The 15,472-nt window shown below is 32.0% G+C and overlaps 7 protein-coding genes and 2 pseudogenes across 9 annotated transcripts, besides 2 other annotated features; 4 read left to right on the forward strand and 5 right to left on the reverse strand.

The window, feature by feature from the left end:
- Positions 1 to 4,802: part of a mobile genetic element that runs on past the window's edge.
- Positions 77 to 940, forward strand: TVAGG3_0589030 (annotated as a pseudogene). Its single transcript has one exon. A coding segment is annotated over exon 1 (864 nt).
- Positions 947 to 2,083, reverse strand: TVAGG3_0589040 (annotated as a pseudogene). Its single transcript has one exon. A coding segment is annotated over exon 1 (1,137 nt).
- On the forward strand, positions 2,252 to 2,477 carry TVAGG3_0589050 (uncharacterized protein; the record flags this gene model as incomplete). Its single annotated transcript, XM_051239414.1, has 1 exon — positions 2,252 to 2,477. A coding segment is annotated over one exon (226 nt), but the record flags the coding sequence as incomplete, so codon positions are not given.
- Positions 3,366 to 3,728, reverse strand: TVAGG3_0589060 (uncharacterized protein; the record flags this gene model as incomplete). Its single annotated transcript, XM_051239415.1, has 1 exon — positions 3,366 to 3,728. One exon carries the CDS (start codon positions 3,726 to 3,728, stop codon positions 3,366 to 3,368), a length of 363 nt encoding a protein of 120 aa, XP_051097239.1.
- On the reverse strand, positions 3,868 to 4,686 carry TVAGG3_0589070 (phage tail repeat-like family; the record flags this gene model as incomplete). The annotated part of the gene is made up of 1 exon (XM_051239416.1): positions 3,868 to 4,686. One exon carries the CDS (start codon positions 4,684 to 4,686, stop codon positions 3,868 to 3,870), a length of 819 nt encoding a protein of 272 aa, XP_051097240.1.
- Positions 4,803 to 5,971: 1,169 nt separating the features above from the next.
- TVAGG3_0589080 (glycine-rich protein family) lies at positions 5,972 to 6,985 on the reverse strand (the record flags this gene model as incomplete). The annotated part of the gene is made up of 1 exon (XM_001322151.1): positions 5,972 to 6,985. One exon carries the CDS (start codon positions 6,983 to 6,985, stop codon positions 5,972 to 5,974), a length of 1,014 nt encoding a protein of 337 aa, XP_001322186.1.
- Positions 6,986 to 7,294: 309 nt separating this feature from the next.
- Positions 7,295 to 8,316: a mobile genetic element.
- Positions 8,317 to 8,999: 683 nt separating this feature from the next.
- Positions 9,000 to 9,624, forward strand: TVAGG3_0589100 (CHD5-like protein family; the record flags this gene model as incomplete). Its single annotated transcript, XM_001322152.1, has 1 exon — positions 9,057 to 9,527. One exon carries the CDS (start codon positions 9,057 to 9,059, stop codon positions 9,525 to 9,527), a length of 471 nt encoding a protein of 156 aa, XP_001322187.1.
- Positions 9,625 to 9,973: 349 nt separating this feature from the next.
- On the forward strand, positions 9,974 to 13,852 carry TVAGG3_0589110 (armadillo (ARM) repeat-containing protein family; the record flags this gene model as incomplete). The annotated part of the gene is made up of 1 exon (XM_001322153.1): positions 9,974 to 13,852. One exon carries the CDS (start codon positions 9,974 to 9,976, stop codon positions 13,850 to 13,852), a length of 3,879 nt encoding a protein of 1,292 aa, XP_001322188.1.
- A 565-nt stretch (positions 13,853 to 14,417) lies between these two features.
- TVAGG3_0589120 (protein kinase regulator protein) lies at positions 14,418 to 15,068 on the reverse strand (the record flags this gene model as incomplete). The annotated part of the gene is made up of 1 exon (XM_001322154.1): positions 14,418 to 15,068. One exon carries the CDS (start codon positions 15,066 to 15,068, stop codon positions 14,418 to 14,420), a length of 651 nt encoding a protein of 216 aa, XP_001322189.1.
- Positions 15,069 to 15,472: the final 404 nt, after the last annotated feature.

Genomic DNA, 15,472 nt, shown 5'->3' on the forward strand with positions numbered 1-15,472 from the left:
GGACCCCTATGTTTCTAAAGCGACAAAGAAAGCACTCATGATAAAAATCTTTAGTTCAACACCAAATGCTTGGTTTATGGATATCTTGGAAAACATTCCGAGGTATAGAGAAGATGGACCACCATACTGGCTAATATTTGTCGGTCAAAACACAAGATACTGTGAAGCCATACCATTACAGTCCAAAAATATTTTAGATGTGAAAACTGCTTTGACAATATTCGTTGACAAATACCATCCAACAAAACTGACATCTGACTGTGAACGTTCTTTCAAATCAGACGATATTAAAAACTATCTGCGTTCAAAAAATGTAAACCAATATTTCATTGTCGACCAAAACCATTCTGCTCTTGGTGTCATTGACAGTTGTATAAAAATCTTAAGAGACTTAAACCAACCACAAGGTGGTGAAGCAAATGAAATGTCATATGACGACAAGTACAGACACTTCTCCATGGCAAAGATGAGACAAGTTTTAAATATTTACAATAGCCGTAAACAAAAAGGTTTGGGAAACCACTCCCCCGAAGAAATGAAAAACAACCCTGACTTAGAGAAAGACTATATATTTAATAGTTTAGTCAAAAGAGACAAACAAGAAAGAATGCCAGGCTTCAAACTTAAGAAAGGTGACAAAGTAAAAATAGAAATACCTAAACGCGACCCATATGAAAATACTATTGACTATGACAACAATGGAAACTCGACAGGTACTCACGTTCGTGTTCGTAAAATAGAAGAAAGTATACAAGAGAATATTATGAAGTTTTAGGCAAACATGGCAAAATGTACAGACTGCAAGCAGAAGAAAACTACTATTGTCAGACCTCGTTTCAAACTTGTTAAGGTTCAAGGTGGTATACTTTCAAAGACAGTTCCTAACAAATATAAGACAACTCCTGACGAATATGCTAAAGAAGTTGAAAATGACGACTAAGCAATTCTATACCATGCACAAACTGTCATGTAAGGTGGCATGTATTTTTTTACCTAGTCTGTAGATGTTGTTGTAAAAGTATGTTGGTGGTTTCCTCCTGGTTCAGTTTGTCGAAAAGTCTTTTTTGCTGAATGTTATAATCTGGAGATAAAACGTCATAGCCAGCTTCATACTCTGAGTTGTATAATGGGTGGTCTCTTAATGAGTGGCTATGGTCGCCAGAAAAGTTTGTTGTACCAGAATGACTATGTGGTGGCAAGTTGTCGACAGATATCGTTTTACTTCCACCTGTTTTCTTTGGAGTGTGTGCACAATACAAAAAACTTTCGAGTATTTGAGTCCAAGTTCCAAAACCAAGTACTACTTCTGGTCTGGTAGAGTTCATTGACGTGTAAATAGAACCAACTGGGTAAATGGTTTGAAGTATTTCTGTCTTTAATGTTTGAAGCTCCGTTTTGTCTGCTTTCTTGTCATATAAATCTTGAGCAGTGAATTTAATATTATGTTCATCCTCCATGACATAAACATCTCTACATCTAATGTTTCTCATCGTTGTTATGTCGTCATCCGATGTTAAACCTTGTGGAAAGTTAGGAGGTTTACAATATATTGCATCCCACCAGTTTCTTCAACCGTTCCTTCAATATTTTCTATACCAACAGTTGCGAAGAAGCTATGTGTATGTCCAACGTCACTTTTCCTGTTTAAGGTTTCTTGTAAGTTTGTAATATTTGCAATGGTATGTGTATGTCCAACGTCACTTTTCCTGTTTAAGGTTTCTTGTAAGTTTGTAATATTTGCAATGGTATGTGTATGGTTCTTATCCGCTTTAAGGTCTAAACATCCTGAAACCCACCCTGTATCGGCTTTACCTTTTAAAATCTTTGTTGTCCGTTCATGGTACCATTCAACCCTTTCTATAATTTTTTCATCTTTTTCATTCACATATTCCTTATCTGCCTTCTTCACTAACGCACTAGCCACACGTGCTAACTCATCGTCAACATACTCTTTGTCAGCTTTGTTGTCAACATCTGCTTTCAAAAGAAGTTCTTTTATAGGTTTCTCGTTTAAAGTTCCTTTTGTTGGATTTATACAGACAGTATGGTTCTTACTGTCTTGAAACAGAAACTCGTCTGTCATTGGGTTTAATGTCAGTTTTAAGTTTCCTTCTTTCAATGACTCAGATATCTTAGAATAGTTTGAAAAGTTTGTTGTGTTCTTATTTAGAGCTTGCAAAATGAGTTGTCGGTTGTGTTGTATTTCTCTCATAGACGCTGTTTCTTTCGACATTTTTATTCTAGATAAAATATGCTTTCAATAGAAAAAGAAAATTCAAGAGTTGCTACAACTAAACCATTAGATGAACTTTTTACTAATGTCGGTCAAAAGTTTGAGACAGAGACCGTAAAGCATGAAGGCTATCGTTTTGACTACCCACTAAGATGGTTAAGAGACCCATCCGTCACAAAAGCTGTTGGCTTTCGTAGAATGAAGTTCATTTCAGAAGCCATACATGGTTTCCCATTTACGGTCGCTTTTGAAATTCGATACTATAACAAAGAAAAACATACGTATGAGAAATTTGAACAGGGAAAACTTTTACAAGTGAATTTGCTTGTAAACTTAGAAACAACTCTTCAAGCTTTTCAAGAAAAAATAAACGATATCTATCTCGAATATGCAAAACAGTACAACATTGACGAAGGAGAGTACCATCTCGATATTATATATGACAGGAAAAATGCAACTGTTAAAATCAATAGAATAGAAGACCTTGGAGAAGACGTTTATATTTCTACAAAATATAACAACTTGGCATGGTATAGATTTTTGAGGATGTTAAATCAGCCTGCAGAATATCCAGTACACCCGAACTTTTATGAAGTCGAAAACCCTAATGGAACATATGAAAATGTTTTCGACTCAGATGCTATTATAGTTCATGCTTCATTTTCTGGCGCACAAAACTCTTTTTTATGCTTGGCAAATGACTTTTACGAAAAACCTACAAAGCTATACGAACCACCAAGTGGAAGTATTTCAGACTTTCAAGTATGGTTTACTACAGATGGAAGAAAGAGAATAATTCCATTATACCACGCGTTTTACTTAGAACTTAGTTTCATATACAACTACTATCGAACGGTAAAAATATGATTTTTTAATACGGTTGAGGTGTTGGATTTGGTTGCCAACTAGACTGTGGTGCAGGTTCAGGCTGTTGTATAACAGGAGCTTGCTCTTCTGGTTCAGGGTCTTTAGGTATAATACCAACGAACTGACCTACTCTTTTGCCAATATTTTTGACTCCGTTCCAAATTCCTCTTCCGACGGTTTTTATTCCATTCCATATACCTCTTCCAACATTTCGAAAGAAGTTTCCTATTCTTCCAAAGAAACCCATTTTACTATATGTAAAAATCTAATGTCCACCTAGTCTCTTACGTTTCCTTCTGAGTTCCATAGCATTCTTTAACTGGAGCTCATACATTCTATTTCTCCTCTGGTAGAAAACATACTCTGGGTCAACTCCTGTGTTCGCGTCATCTGCATAGAGTTGTTTATATCCCACTTCGGGGTTTGTATAAAACTCTTTCCATCTCATATTTGCATACCATGGTGGTAAGCCTAACGCAGCGTCATTTGACATGGCAGTTTGCATTTGTACATCTGTTGGCACTTGACCATAGTTTGCCATTGCAGTTTGTATTCTAACTTCATTTGGAATATTCTCTGGGTTTGGTTGTCCAGGTTGCTGTGCATTCGCTAAGTTCTGTGCGTCCATTTAATATTAGATAAAAATATCTCTTACGAGTACATATACTGAACATTTGCAGGCATTGGTTCATCTTCATATTCTCTGTACTTTTCTGCCACGTCAAATAAGTAAATGACACAATGGAAAAAACCTAAAACAAGTAGTCCTATTTCAAACCACATTTACTTACTAGTAAAATTTCTTTGTTATGACACTTTCTCCAGTTTATAGGACCTCTCTCATATTCTATCTTATCGTATCTAAACTCATAGTCATGTATGTCCTCTAACCATCTCATGACACTTTCCAAACCACTTTTATCGGATGTAAAGTAAAAGCATGGATGGTTATGTAAAACGTCTAAAGTTTCTAAAGAGTCTCTCAAAGTCCAGTCTACTTGGTATTGAAAATCCCATGTGTTATAGAACGGCGGGTCCACTATAAAGAAAACATTTTCCTTGTCTTTATATTTTTCATACAACTCTGTCCAATGACATCTCACAAACTCTATACCCTCAATATATTTTTCTATGTTCTCTTTGAAAACATTTGTATAGTTAAGATATAAAACTTTTGACATAAGTGTTTCAATGTCATGAACTCTTATAGCACCACTATATAATAGTCTAGCAGATATACTATCCCAGTCAATATACTCTGCCTTTTTCAAAACCTCTCTGACAGTATTTTTCTTATCTAATGGTATACGTTCCATCTTACCTATAGGTATCTTTTCTTTTAACTCTTTCAATATTTTGTTTGTGTCTGGTATATGTTTGAGACGGTTCATATAGTTGTCGAAGTCATTGCATATAATCTTTGAGTCAGGAAATATTGTATGGCACAAATGAGATATATAGAAACTTCCACCGAACAAGTCTACAAATGTTAGACCATTCGGTAGTTTCTTAAGTTCTCTCAATAGAATATCTTTACATCTACTCTTATTTCCAAAGAAGGGTAACGGTGGTTTTGTAAAATTCATTTTATATATATAATAAAAATGTTTTTTCCTGAAAAGTGACAGAAAAGTGACGGGGGGCTAGAGGGCACGAAGTGCCTGGAAGCCCCACTACCTTTTTTTTTTTTTTTTTTTTTTTTCATATTAATGAGATTTCCTAAATATCAGATGGTAAGACAGATACAATTAGAATGGAACAATTTTTTTTGATGAAACAAATAACAGCTACTATAACGGCGTCATTTTAAATGGCAATAGCTATTATATTATCGATATTATATCAGCAAATAGTAGTGAACAATTTCTATCATATGGTTCCGAAGTCACTTCCACCAAGATTCTTATTGAGTCCTCTCTTTTTTATAATAATTCATATAATGGAGATGGATGTAATATTTTTATTGATTCAAATGGAGATATTGTCCAAAAAAGAGTTTGCGCATATAAATGTTCAGCTTCAAGGAGAGGACAACATTGCTATATACGGAATGCATTTAGTCAGAAAAATAAAAACTATAATATTGAATCATCCTTTACAAATTTAGTTACTTCGAATGGAGAATCCCCAGTTTCCCATAGTTATGGTGAAGTTATCATAGAAAAAGTCAATATTTCATATTGTTTTACGTACTCAGTATCAGGATTTTGGTTAGCAGATAGTGATTTTAATGGAAATTTAACGTATTCTTTGTTTTCATCTAATAATTCATCCCATATTTATTGCCTCAAATTAGCTCATTCAACAAATAATCCAATAATAAATTGCAATATCATTGGTAATACTGCATCAGATCAATTAATTATAATTTATAGAGGAGATTTTAAGTTCATTAATTGCAACATTATCAAAAATAATGCAAATAATATTTTTTGGACATCTCGAGGAGGAGATTACAAAGTGATCTCATGCATATACGATTTCAATATCACAGATCATATTCGATATTATCGAGATATAGAATCGTATTCATATGAAAGCGAATTGACTTTTTATGAGACGGCAGAATGTGGACCAATCTCAATTTTAACAGATACTAATTCTAGTTTTCTTGACTTCTTAAAATCTTTGATTAAAAACCCAAGTAGCAAGGTTCCGTCTTTGTTTAACAAATAAATAAAACAGTATGGTATAAATGTATTTTTCTTGATCTGTTTCAAATAAAATCAGAACCAAAGAATTCATTTCAATCCAAATTTATGTACCCTACATATTGATTAACAGCACCCCATTTCATTTCAAACAGAGCCTTAATGTCAAGCAAATCCTTTTATATCTCAAAAGTTAGATAAAAATTTTAAAATAAATAGTTTATTTATACTTTAAAATATACATAATAACAGCAACATATGACTTGTTAATTCTTTTTCGGTAATTTTTTGAAAAAGATGATAGCAAAGTGATGATTGCATATCCATCACCAAAGTTTTGACCACTTAAAAGGGAACCATTAGAAATCTTTATGGTCTTAATCGTATCGATTAGTTCAGTTTTATTCTCGGAATAAAAAAAGCCAGATCCACCAGAACCAGAAACTCCCGAATCTTTTCCGCAGCTTCCTCCAAAGAGTCCGCCTCCTGATCCTCCGTGGGCCCCTGCATCATGAAATATGCATCCACTCCCAAATGAACCAGATATATATCCAATACCTCCTGAATTTTGTGTTCCTCCAGTCACTTCTGAATCACTTCCGTCACCTCCAATTGTTCCACCGCCAGATCCACCTTGATTAGAGTCACCGGATAAACGTTCATTAATTGCACCGGATTGCCTTGTTTCATGAAGCCTTTTCAAGAAACCGTCACCTTCATCAAAGCCTCCATCAGGATCAACAGGTTGTGGAGATATTTCTGCTTCATGTCCTGAACCGGAATCTATTCCTTGGGCCCCACCACCACCAGCAATCAGAAATCGGGTGCGGAGGTCATTTTCTGAAATTCTAAAGTCAGTAGCACCACCTCCTGGGCCTGATTTGTATCCCTGTCCTCCACCATTGAATGAAGCTTCACTAGCATCACTATCGGTCCACTTACCTTGGGAACCTACAACCAGATACAAAGGAAATGTTTTTGGAATAGTGACTTCCGCACGCCCGTAGCCACCTAATCCTCCTTTTTGAGATTCGGCCTCTTGAGAACCCTGAGCTCCAAAAACTTCAAATAAATAATGCCCAGGATTGAGTTTGATCTCAAATCCTGAACAGTTTTGCTTATCAGAGCATGGATAATAAAAGGTGACTGAAGTTTGATTAAATTTGGAAGTGTCTGAATCAACGATATTGCTATTTAAAAAAGAATATTCCCCAAAATTAAAGTAGTGCCACATTTCATACTAACGTATAAAAGCTTTTAGTTCAACAAATTTTGTTAATCTTTTTCAAGATTCACTTTTTAATAATGGATCTGAAATTTTGAATTCTCGTTCAAATTTTTTAATTTTGATTTGGTTGTATTTGAGAATGATATCAATCACAGTTTAAGGTTTAAAAACGATCACTTAACAAGCAGTCCTGCATTTCGAAGTTTTTAATTGGATCATTGGAAATTTTATGCATGTTTAAGTTTGTTACCTGGTTAAAATATAATGTTTCAAATACTTGATGATTATGAATTGAGAGGAAAATGGGTGATTAAGGGTGCGCCCGGGAGGATCATGTAAACTTCAGAATTTAGAACCTTAATTTTTAAGCAATAACTTGGTACCTAAATAGGTAGGAAAACTCTAAAAATATCAAAAAATACAACTTGGCTCCATAATAATCCTGTCATGGTGGCTGTTTGTATCCCCTAGTATTTTCCTCTTGAATCTCTTTTTCTGTCGAAATTAAATTCAAATCTCAGAAGTAGAAGTGAATAATCGACTTATTACTGCTATTATACGAATAAATAAATTCATTATATTATTTTTATTTACATAATATCTGTTTGAAGTCCATAATTCTATAAATTTTTCTTCAAAAACATTACAATCTTGATAGTTTTGATACTGTTTAATAGGTTTTTGGCACCTTATTTAGTATTTACTACATATAGAGTCGATCTGAACTTAATTTTCAGAAATTTAAAATATTTATTATAAGTAAAATCTGATTTGAAATTTATGTTTAACTACTCATATCTTGCATTATCCTGAGTAGCTTTTGTAAAAATTCATCAAAAAAGATTTTAACGTGCTTTAATTTTTATTTTTTAAAATAATGCATATTATTATATAACTAGCATATTTACAAATTTTAGTGCTTTCAAAAATTTAATCCTCCTCCTCTCAAATAAACGTACATCCGGGTGGCCTGTTTTTTGCAAAAAATAAAATTTCATTTTTTATGCTTAAAAAGTCAGAATTTTTATTTGCTTCTGGGATATATGATGGCTATATCAGATGCCCATTCTTTTTGATACTCAACATTAAACATAAAACTTAGCCGTTAAGGCTCTTCTGAAAATATTTTTTTTCCGAAAAATTTTCGAAAAAAATCAAAAAATTTAAAAATCCCCGAATCTGCAGGGATTTTAAAAAATTCTTTTTAGTAAAACTTAAGGATATTGTATCAGATATATTGGTATGGGCAAATTCAATTTTAATCCAATATTCATCGAGATATTAAGTTAACGAAGCTTTCAAAATTGAGAGGGTAAAACGTACATGCGGGTGCACCCTTAATTTTATTGTAGTGATAGGAGTCTCAATTTTTTTAAATTGAGAGGAAATTTATCGGTATAATTACAGTTATATGAGGCATGAGTCAAAAGTCTGGTTCACAAATCTGGAGAATGTGAGGTAATAAGATAAAATCCTCTCAATATTTTTTGTGAGGACTTAATGTCACTTTTCACATTTATGTTTTTGTAATTGCATAAGATATCCCATAATTTTATGAATTAATCAACAGCTTGGAATCGCAATTTGATCGGGATTTATTTTTTGAATTATGTGATCATTGAATTTGCGGAGATATAAACGGATAAATCCACAGTATAACATAGCCCAAATCTAATTATGCTATTAGTTTCGAAACAATTAAAATTTGTAACCGAAAATGGTCAAAATTAATTAACCCGTAAAAATAATAAATTTCAAGTTGTCACGTAATGTAAATGTTCTTATTCCGGTTTTATGGACTCTACTATGATAACCAAATTGATTTGGTTATCATAGAAAAGAGACCATTATCATGCTTAGTATTAAGTATACTTAGGGTCGGTTTATTGAAATAAGGAAGTATATTACGTGAACAGTAGTTTCCTCATCGAAAAGTCATAACGCATAAATTCGATGTTTCCTTAGTACAAAAAGTGACACATAACTTTTTATTCCAGACAATGACCATATTTATGGGACTAAACAGTTTAGGAAGCTTCTACCCAGTTTCCTATCAAAAGGTATAATTTTTAATTTTATGGAATATCTCAATGCACTTTACCATCTTCAGCTGTCAGGTCCTGGACTTTTTTTGGCAGCTTTTATGACTGATTGGTTTGTAATGGTCTTTGCCAAAACAATATTTAGGCTTTACAAGCGATATAAAACTCGCGAAATTATCAAATTGAAAGAAGAGCTCAAAAAAGTTGATATGAAGGATGATTTCCCAAAGTACGCCAAATTAAATAGACAGTTAACTCATCTTCAGAAAACAAAACAAGTTTCAAAACCAAGTCGGATTTGGTCATTTCTCAGATTTCTTGTTCCTGCTCTTATTTTTAGAAATTGTTGGATTTGCACTGCTCCAGCTAACTTCTGGACACCAATCCAAAGAGCAGTCAAATTCCCACATCCAATTGAGGAAGACAAAGTCAAAGTTGGTTTTATCTTCTTTTGGGGAGTTGTGAGAGCTCTCAACAACAAAGTTTTCGCATTAGTTTACAAATGAAATACCAAAAATTATATCATACAAACTTTTTGTAATATTCTATACTAGATAGAACAATATAATACCACTATAGAGACCGTTTTACATAACTTATTTGTCTAAATAAAATTAAAATGAATATTTATCAATTTTTTATTTTTTTATGAGCAAACTAGCAAGAATCACAAATTTGGATTTCTCATATCTATTACCTTCTACTTCTTTGCGAAAAATCTATATCATTTTTTCAAATTATTGAATTTCTTCATAGAGAACAATCAACAAAGAATAAGTTTATATCTCACATCTTATTGAGAAATGCAAGCCTAAAATGAAACATTGATGTTTGCGAATAATTTCATCCAATTTTTACAATTTTTCTATATGATATTCAACCATTGATTAATATATAAAATCATTACCAAACTAGTTTATAAATTAGTTATTTTACTTTATTGTAGTAACTAATGAATGAACTCAAATCAAAATTGATTGATGAAATTCATAGATATAGTAGCTACAATGTTAAAGGTGAGATCAAAAGACTTATTACATCGTTTATAAACCAATTAAATCAAAATCAAATTCGATTACCAATTCATCAACACGATTCTCCTCTTTTCAAGATCCTAAATACGATGTCATCAGATGCAAATTTTCTGAAAACACAAGAATCTTATATTACTCTTTTGTGCAATTTAATATCAAATGATTTTTTCACTGGAAAATGCAAGTCGAATGCGCTAATTGCCTTAGAAACAGCATGCCTTCGCTCATCACAAAATAATGGATTGAAAATAATCCAGTTTTCTGCAACAATCCTCCCAACTCTTGCATTTGATCCAGATTGTGTAGCAGCATTATTTTCAATTTCATTATCAATGATATTACATACCATTCCAATAGTTTCAACAACTGCATTTGCAACATCTCAACAAATGGTATCAATAATTTTCGATTTATACTATAATAAAGACAATAAAATACCCAACGATGTATTGAAAACATTAAATACACTCGTTCCAGCAGAATTTACTCATCCAATGCTTAAAATTTCATTTTTATTGTTAAATGATATTTGTAATCTCTTAGAAGGCCAAGAATCGAAATGGATACGCGTTAAAGGTCTCTCTGAAGGCGTTTTAGTCTCATTATGGAATATTATTATTTCATCCCATTATAATTTCATTATTTCTGAAAAACCACTTCTCGAATTAGTCGAAAGGTCAGTTCCAATACCAATCAAATCATTTTCAAAGCTTCCTCTTTACGTTTCTTTTATGTCAAAATATTATAAAGAAAATCCAGAAAAAACCATTGAAATGTTCAACTATTTCGAATCCACAGTTGATACAGACAAGAATTATCTCTATTTCTTCAGATCTGTCTTCTTATCTTCGAAGAATTATTCATCAGATTTTACAAAATCGATTGACAACAATATTTCGATGACAAACAGACTTCTTAACAAGTTACTGATCATTCCATCATCACAGATATCTCCTACAATACTGAATTTCTCATTAAATCAAACAAAAGAAATGAAACAACAAAATTTCGAATTAATTTCATCAATAGAAATTGCTCTTTCTTTTATTTTATTTGGGAACCCATATTTCATTAGTTATAATCGCAAAGAACTCATGTTATTCATTGTTTATTGTTTGAGATACTCCAATCTTGATTTTGCTTTGTTTTGTTTCGAAGGAATTGCGAAATTTTTAAATGTTTTGCACGAAAACAAGAATGAAGAAGAAAGGCTCGAATTAATAAGAATCATTACGAATTTCGTGGCTAAACAGAGAGTATTAAGAGAGAATGCAATGCCTGCTGAATGTTTATCATGTGATTTATTACATACACAAAAGAAAGGATTCTTTTTCAAACAAAAAAGAATTTTGGGATTCAAAATGTTGATTGCACTTTTTAACAATAAAATCAGCATTTTCGAGAGATGTTATACAAGGTTGTTCTTCGCTTTGTCATCATTCCCTAGAAACAAGGAAATGGAAATAGAAACAACGAAGAAAATCGAAACAAAAGAACTCAGAAAAATTATTTCTGTTTTGGGAAAAAATGACATGTTTTTCATCGATCTTTTACAAAATATTTTGATACAAAACAACGATAGAATTGAACAAGTCTGGTCGAATGAAATTTTCGACATTCCAAACCAAAAATCTGTTAAATATTCTGACTCAAAAACAACAATTGTTATGTCAGAAATGCCGCCAAGATCCATATCTCCAAAACAAGGTAAAAACGAAGCATTTTCTAAACAGAAAGGTAAGAAAATACCAAAACCGCCGCCATTGGAAAATACAAAACAGTTTGAAGAAATAAAAGTAAGAAAAGAAAGAAGAAAAAGTGACAGTATTCAAAACGATAGAGAAAACTTTTTACAAAGGAAAAGAAGTGAATCAACAAAAACTGCTCCAACTATGAGATATCAAAGAAGAAAAAGTGACGCGGCTAGTTCATCTGTTTATCCAGAAACAGAAAATCAACAATCTACAACTCACAAGACTGACAATATCAAATCTGTTGTTATAAACATGATTTTGAAAACATTGGAATCTTGTGACAACAAAAATAGATTGTTTACAATCAAAACGGTTATTTCGGTTTTGATATCCGATAATTTTAATGATTGTTCTGAAATTTCGGAATTATTTAAACTGATCAATCGAAAGATTTTGGCTCCACCGATGCCGAGTGTTGAAGAAGAAGAATTTTTGATAAAATTGTTTTTGCCGAAATATTGTCACGACAAAAATTCAATTAATTCCTGTTTCGAAGGACTTTCTTTCGTCATCAAATCACTTCTTAATTCCGTACCTGACAGATTGCTTCCGCAAATCATTGAATCTCTTTTCTTGTTCGTAGGACAGAGAATTGACCAAAATGTATCTCTTAAATCTTTCGAGCTTTTGTGGATTTTGGCTCCAAGAGTCAAAAAGAATGAATCTTTGGTCAGTTCACTTGTAAGTCAATGTTTTTATTCTTTGGCTGATGACAGAAAAGAAGTTGCTGATATAGCTGTTGAGAGCTGTTTCAGTTTATTCAGTTCAAACGCTAATGAAATCAATGATGCAACATTCGAAACATTCATGAACGGTTGTTTTATTCCACTTTTATCATCTTCTTCTGAATTTTCAAATGCAGAAGTTTATCAGAAATTATTTTGGAATATTTTGAAGTGCGTCATTCAGTTTTATGACAGATTTACTAATATCAAATCATTTAATGACGAATTTTGGTTTTTACTATTCGAAAAACATTTGGAATTCATGAAAAAGTGTCAAAAAGGTGACATCAGAGAGAAATCAATTGATTTTTACAAGGAATCTTTTAATTTCCAAAAATTTGACGAAGAAGTCTACAAAAACCTCCAAAAAACATTCAATGAATTCGTCAAAACTGTTGCTGATGAAGAAATGAATGATATTAACTTGATGAAAACAATTTGTGATCAATTTTGTCAGATTTATTCATCAGCAAAAGTGACACAAACCGAAATTTGGTTATCAACGATTTCTTTCATTTGTCAGAGCATTCCAAATGATTTTACTGACTTTTCTATTCCTTCTTCTCTTTTCAAATTAATTTTGGATGCAGTTAATCCAGAAACCGTTTTGACAGTGTCACTTTTTGTTAAAGAAATAATTGTTAATGCAAAAAGTGACAAAATTAGAGAAAACGGTTTTGACATATTGAAAGAGATCATAGAGAAAACGAATTGTGAGTTAATCATTACTTTATCACAAGTTGTTATTCCTGTATTTGAATTCGAACAAAGTTTCGAAATCACGAAAATTATTTTTGAAAAAATCTCTGCGAAAAACAATTATACTCAGAGTGAAGCTGATAATTTGTTTAATATTATTAGCCACTTCATGTATTGTGACAAAGAAACAGTTCACCAGAAAATCGTCGATTTGTTTAGCTCAGTTTCTAACAGCAAAAAAGTGAATTTTGTCAGAATGTCAAAAGACGATAAAGTATTGATGAAATTATGGTCGATTTACTTCGATCCTAAAGGAACTAAATACGACAGGAATATGTTCGATTTGTGCTTCACGAGTTTGTTTGATAACTTGTTTAATTTGGTCAGCAATGACATGAAAGATGACCAAAGATTGATTGATTTCTTATCTTTCATTGAGAAAGCAAATGTTCCAAAGATGAAATTGGGATTCAAGAATGATAGTACAACTTGGCATCTGGTGAATATATTAAGTTGGCTCTTCAATCTCATCGATGATGAGAGAAGTGAAGTTGCAAAGCTATCTAAGGAAGTCATTTCTCATGTCACAGATGACATGGATGGAATTATTAAGAATTAATTTTTTATTATTATTTTTTATTTTTTCTTGTTTATTTTTTTTTAGTAAAACTTCTATTTTCTTTTTAAATGATAAGAAGAAATCAGCCATTTGATTAGTCCTGATACAAATATTATTGTTTCATAATTAGGTGTTGCGTTCAACTCTTATATAAGATATTATTTTTTTTATTCGATTAAGCCTAACCATTAATGAAACCCTAAACACAAACATATCACATTTTTAAAACAAAGGATGTTCATAACTAATATCATGAAACAATTAAAATTATTTTGATTTGTCTATGAATAGCCCTCAATAGACATCGGATTCCATTAGTGTTGCAGAGAATGACTTCATAAAATGAAACGAATTTAGTGAATACTAACCTTTAAGTAAAAATAATTTAAATTTCAAACAAAAATCAAACATTTATAGCTTTACTGCGCAGTGAAACAAATTAAAACATAAAACATACAAATACACTTTTCATTTGGCTACTTTCCTAGAGTTATGAATTAATTATATTCAAAAATATAAATCCATGGGTAATCCGTCAAAGATTCGCATAGATTTTGTAATAATATCAATTCTTTGTATCAAATCGAGGGTCGTAGACTTTGAAACCGCAAGCAGTTCTTACATACGGTTTATAAAGGAGATAATGATCCAAAATATCTAAATGATCAATCAGCATATGGGCCACATTCGGACCGAAGAAAGCTCCGTCCAAACTGACAGGAGGACGAGGTTCATAAATCCTTCTGCAGCAAGGACAAAATACTTTCACAGTAGAAACCTTCGTTTGACTACTTATTCCAATAGGCAGTAATGGTTCGTTATTGCATGAGTATCTAGGGCAAGTTCCGAAAATTTTTTGTTTGTATTTTTCTGTCATATTATCTATTCCATCCGGGGACATTATGTATCTTGCGTGTATCATTCCATATGCAATTGGTAAATTTCGCTCTACTTCAGAATATTTTTCAGGATCGATATTTTCGCTTTTAATTTTATGTGTAATTATATCTTTGCACTCGTTGAAGTTATCTATTTCGTCGGCAAGTCCGTATGTATTCGTAATTTCATTGATGTATTCATCTGGAACGTCGCAAAGCCATTTATTGTTTGGATCTTCCAGAAAAGATTTTTTCCAATCTTTACTGGACCCATTTTCGTTCAAAGCTTGAATATATATTCGATGCGGTGCTGTTTTCTGTAAATCTCTATGATGCATATAAAAATTTGACACTTTACAAACAACAATTAATTTTTTTTCCCCTAATATTAGTCAATTCTGATATGAAAGTTTCTTTTCTTAATGGGGTTGACATTCCGCAAACATACACAAAATGAAGTAGAATATACTGATTTAATTCATTAAATATTATGAGATTTTTGAAATTTCAATTACGATTTGAATGATTTTATGAGCGACAGCAGCCAACTGCTACTTAAGTATCAGATACGTTAAGTTTCAAAACATATATCATCTTATTTCCCATAGTTTATCTTTAATTCATCTGCATTATCTTGATTTGTTATTGATTGAATTTATTACTTCAATATAGTATAAACGCAAAAATTTTGGAGAAATAAATCTTGCATATCTCTATTTTATAACATAAAATAACAAAAAAT

This window comes from Trichomonas vaginalis, chromosome II (assembly GCF_026262505.1).
Source record: "Trichomonas vaginalis G3 chromosome II, whole genome shotgun sequence".
Taxonomy (NCBI): domain Eukaryota; phylum Parabasalia; order Trichomonadida; family Trichomonadidae; genus Trichomonas; species Trichomonas vaginalis.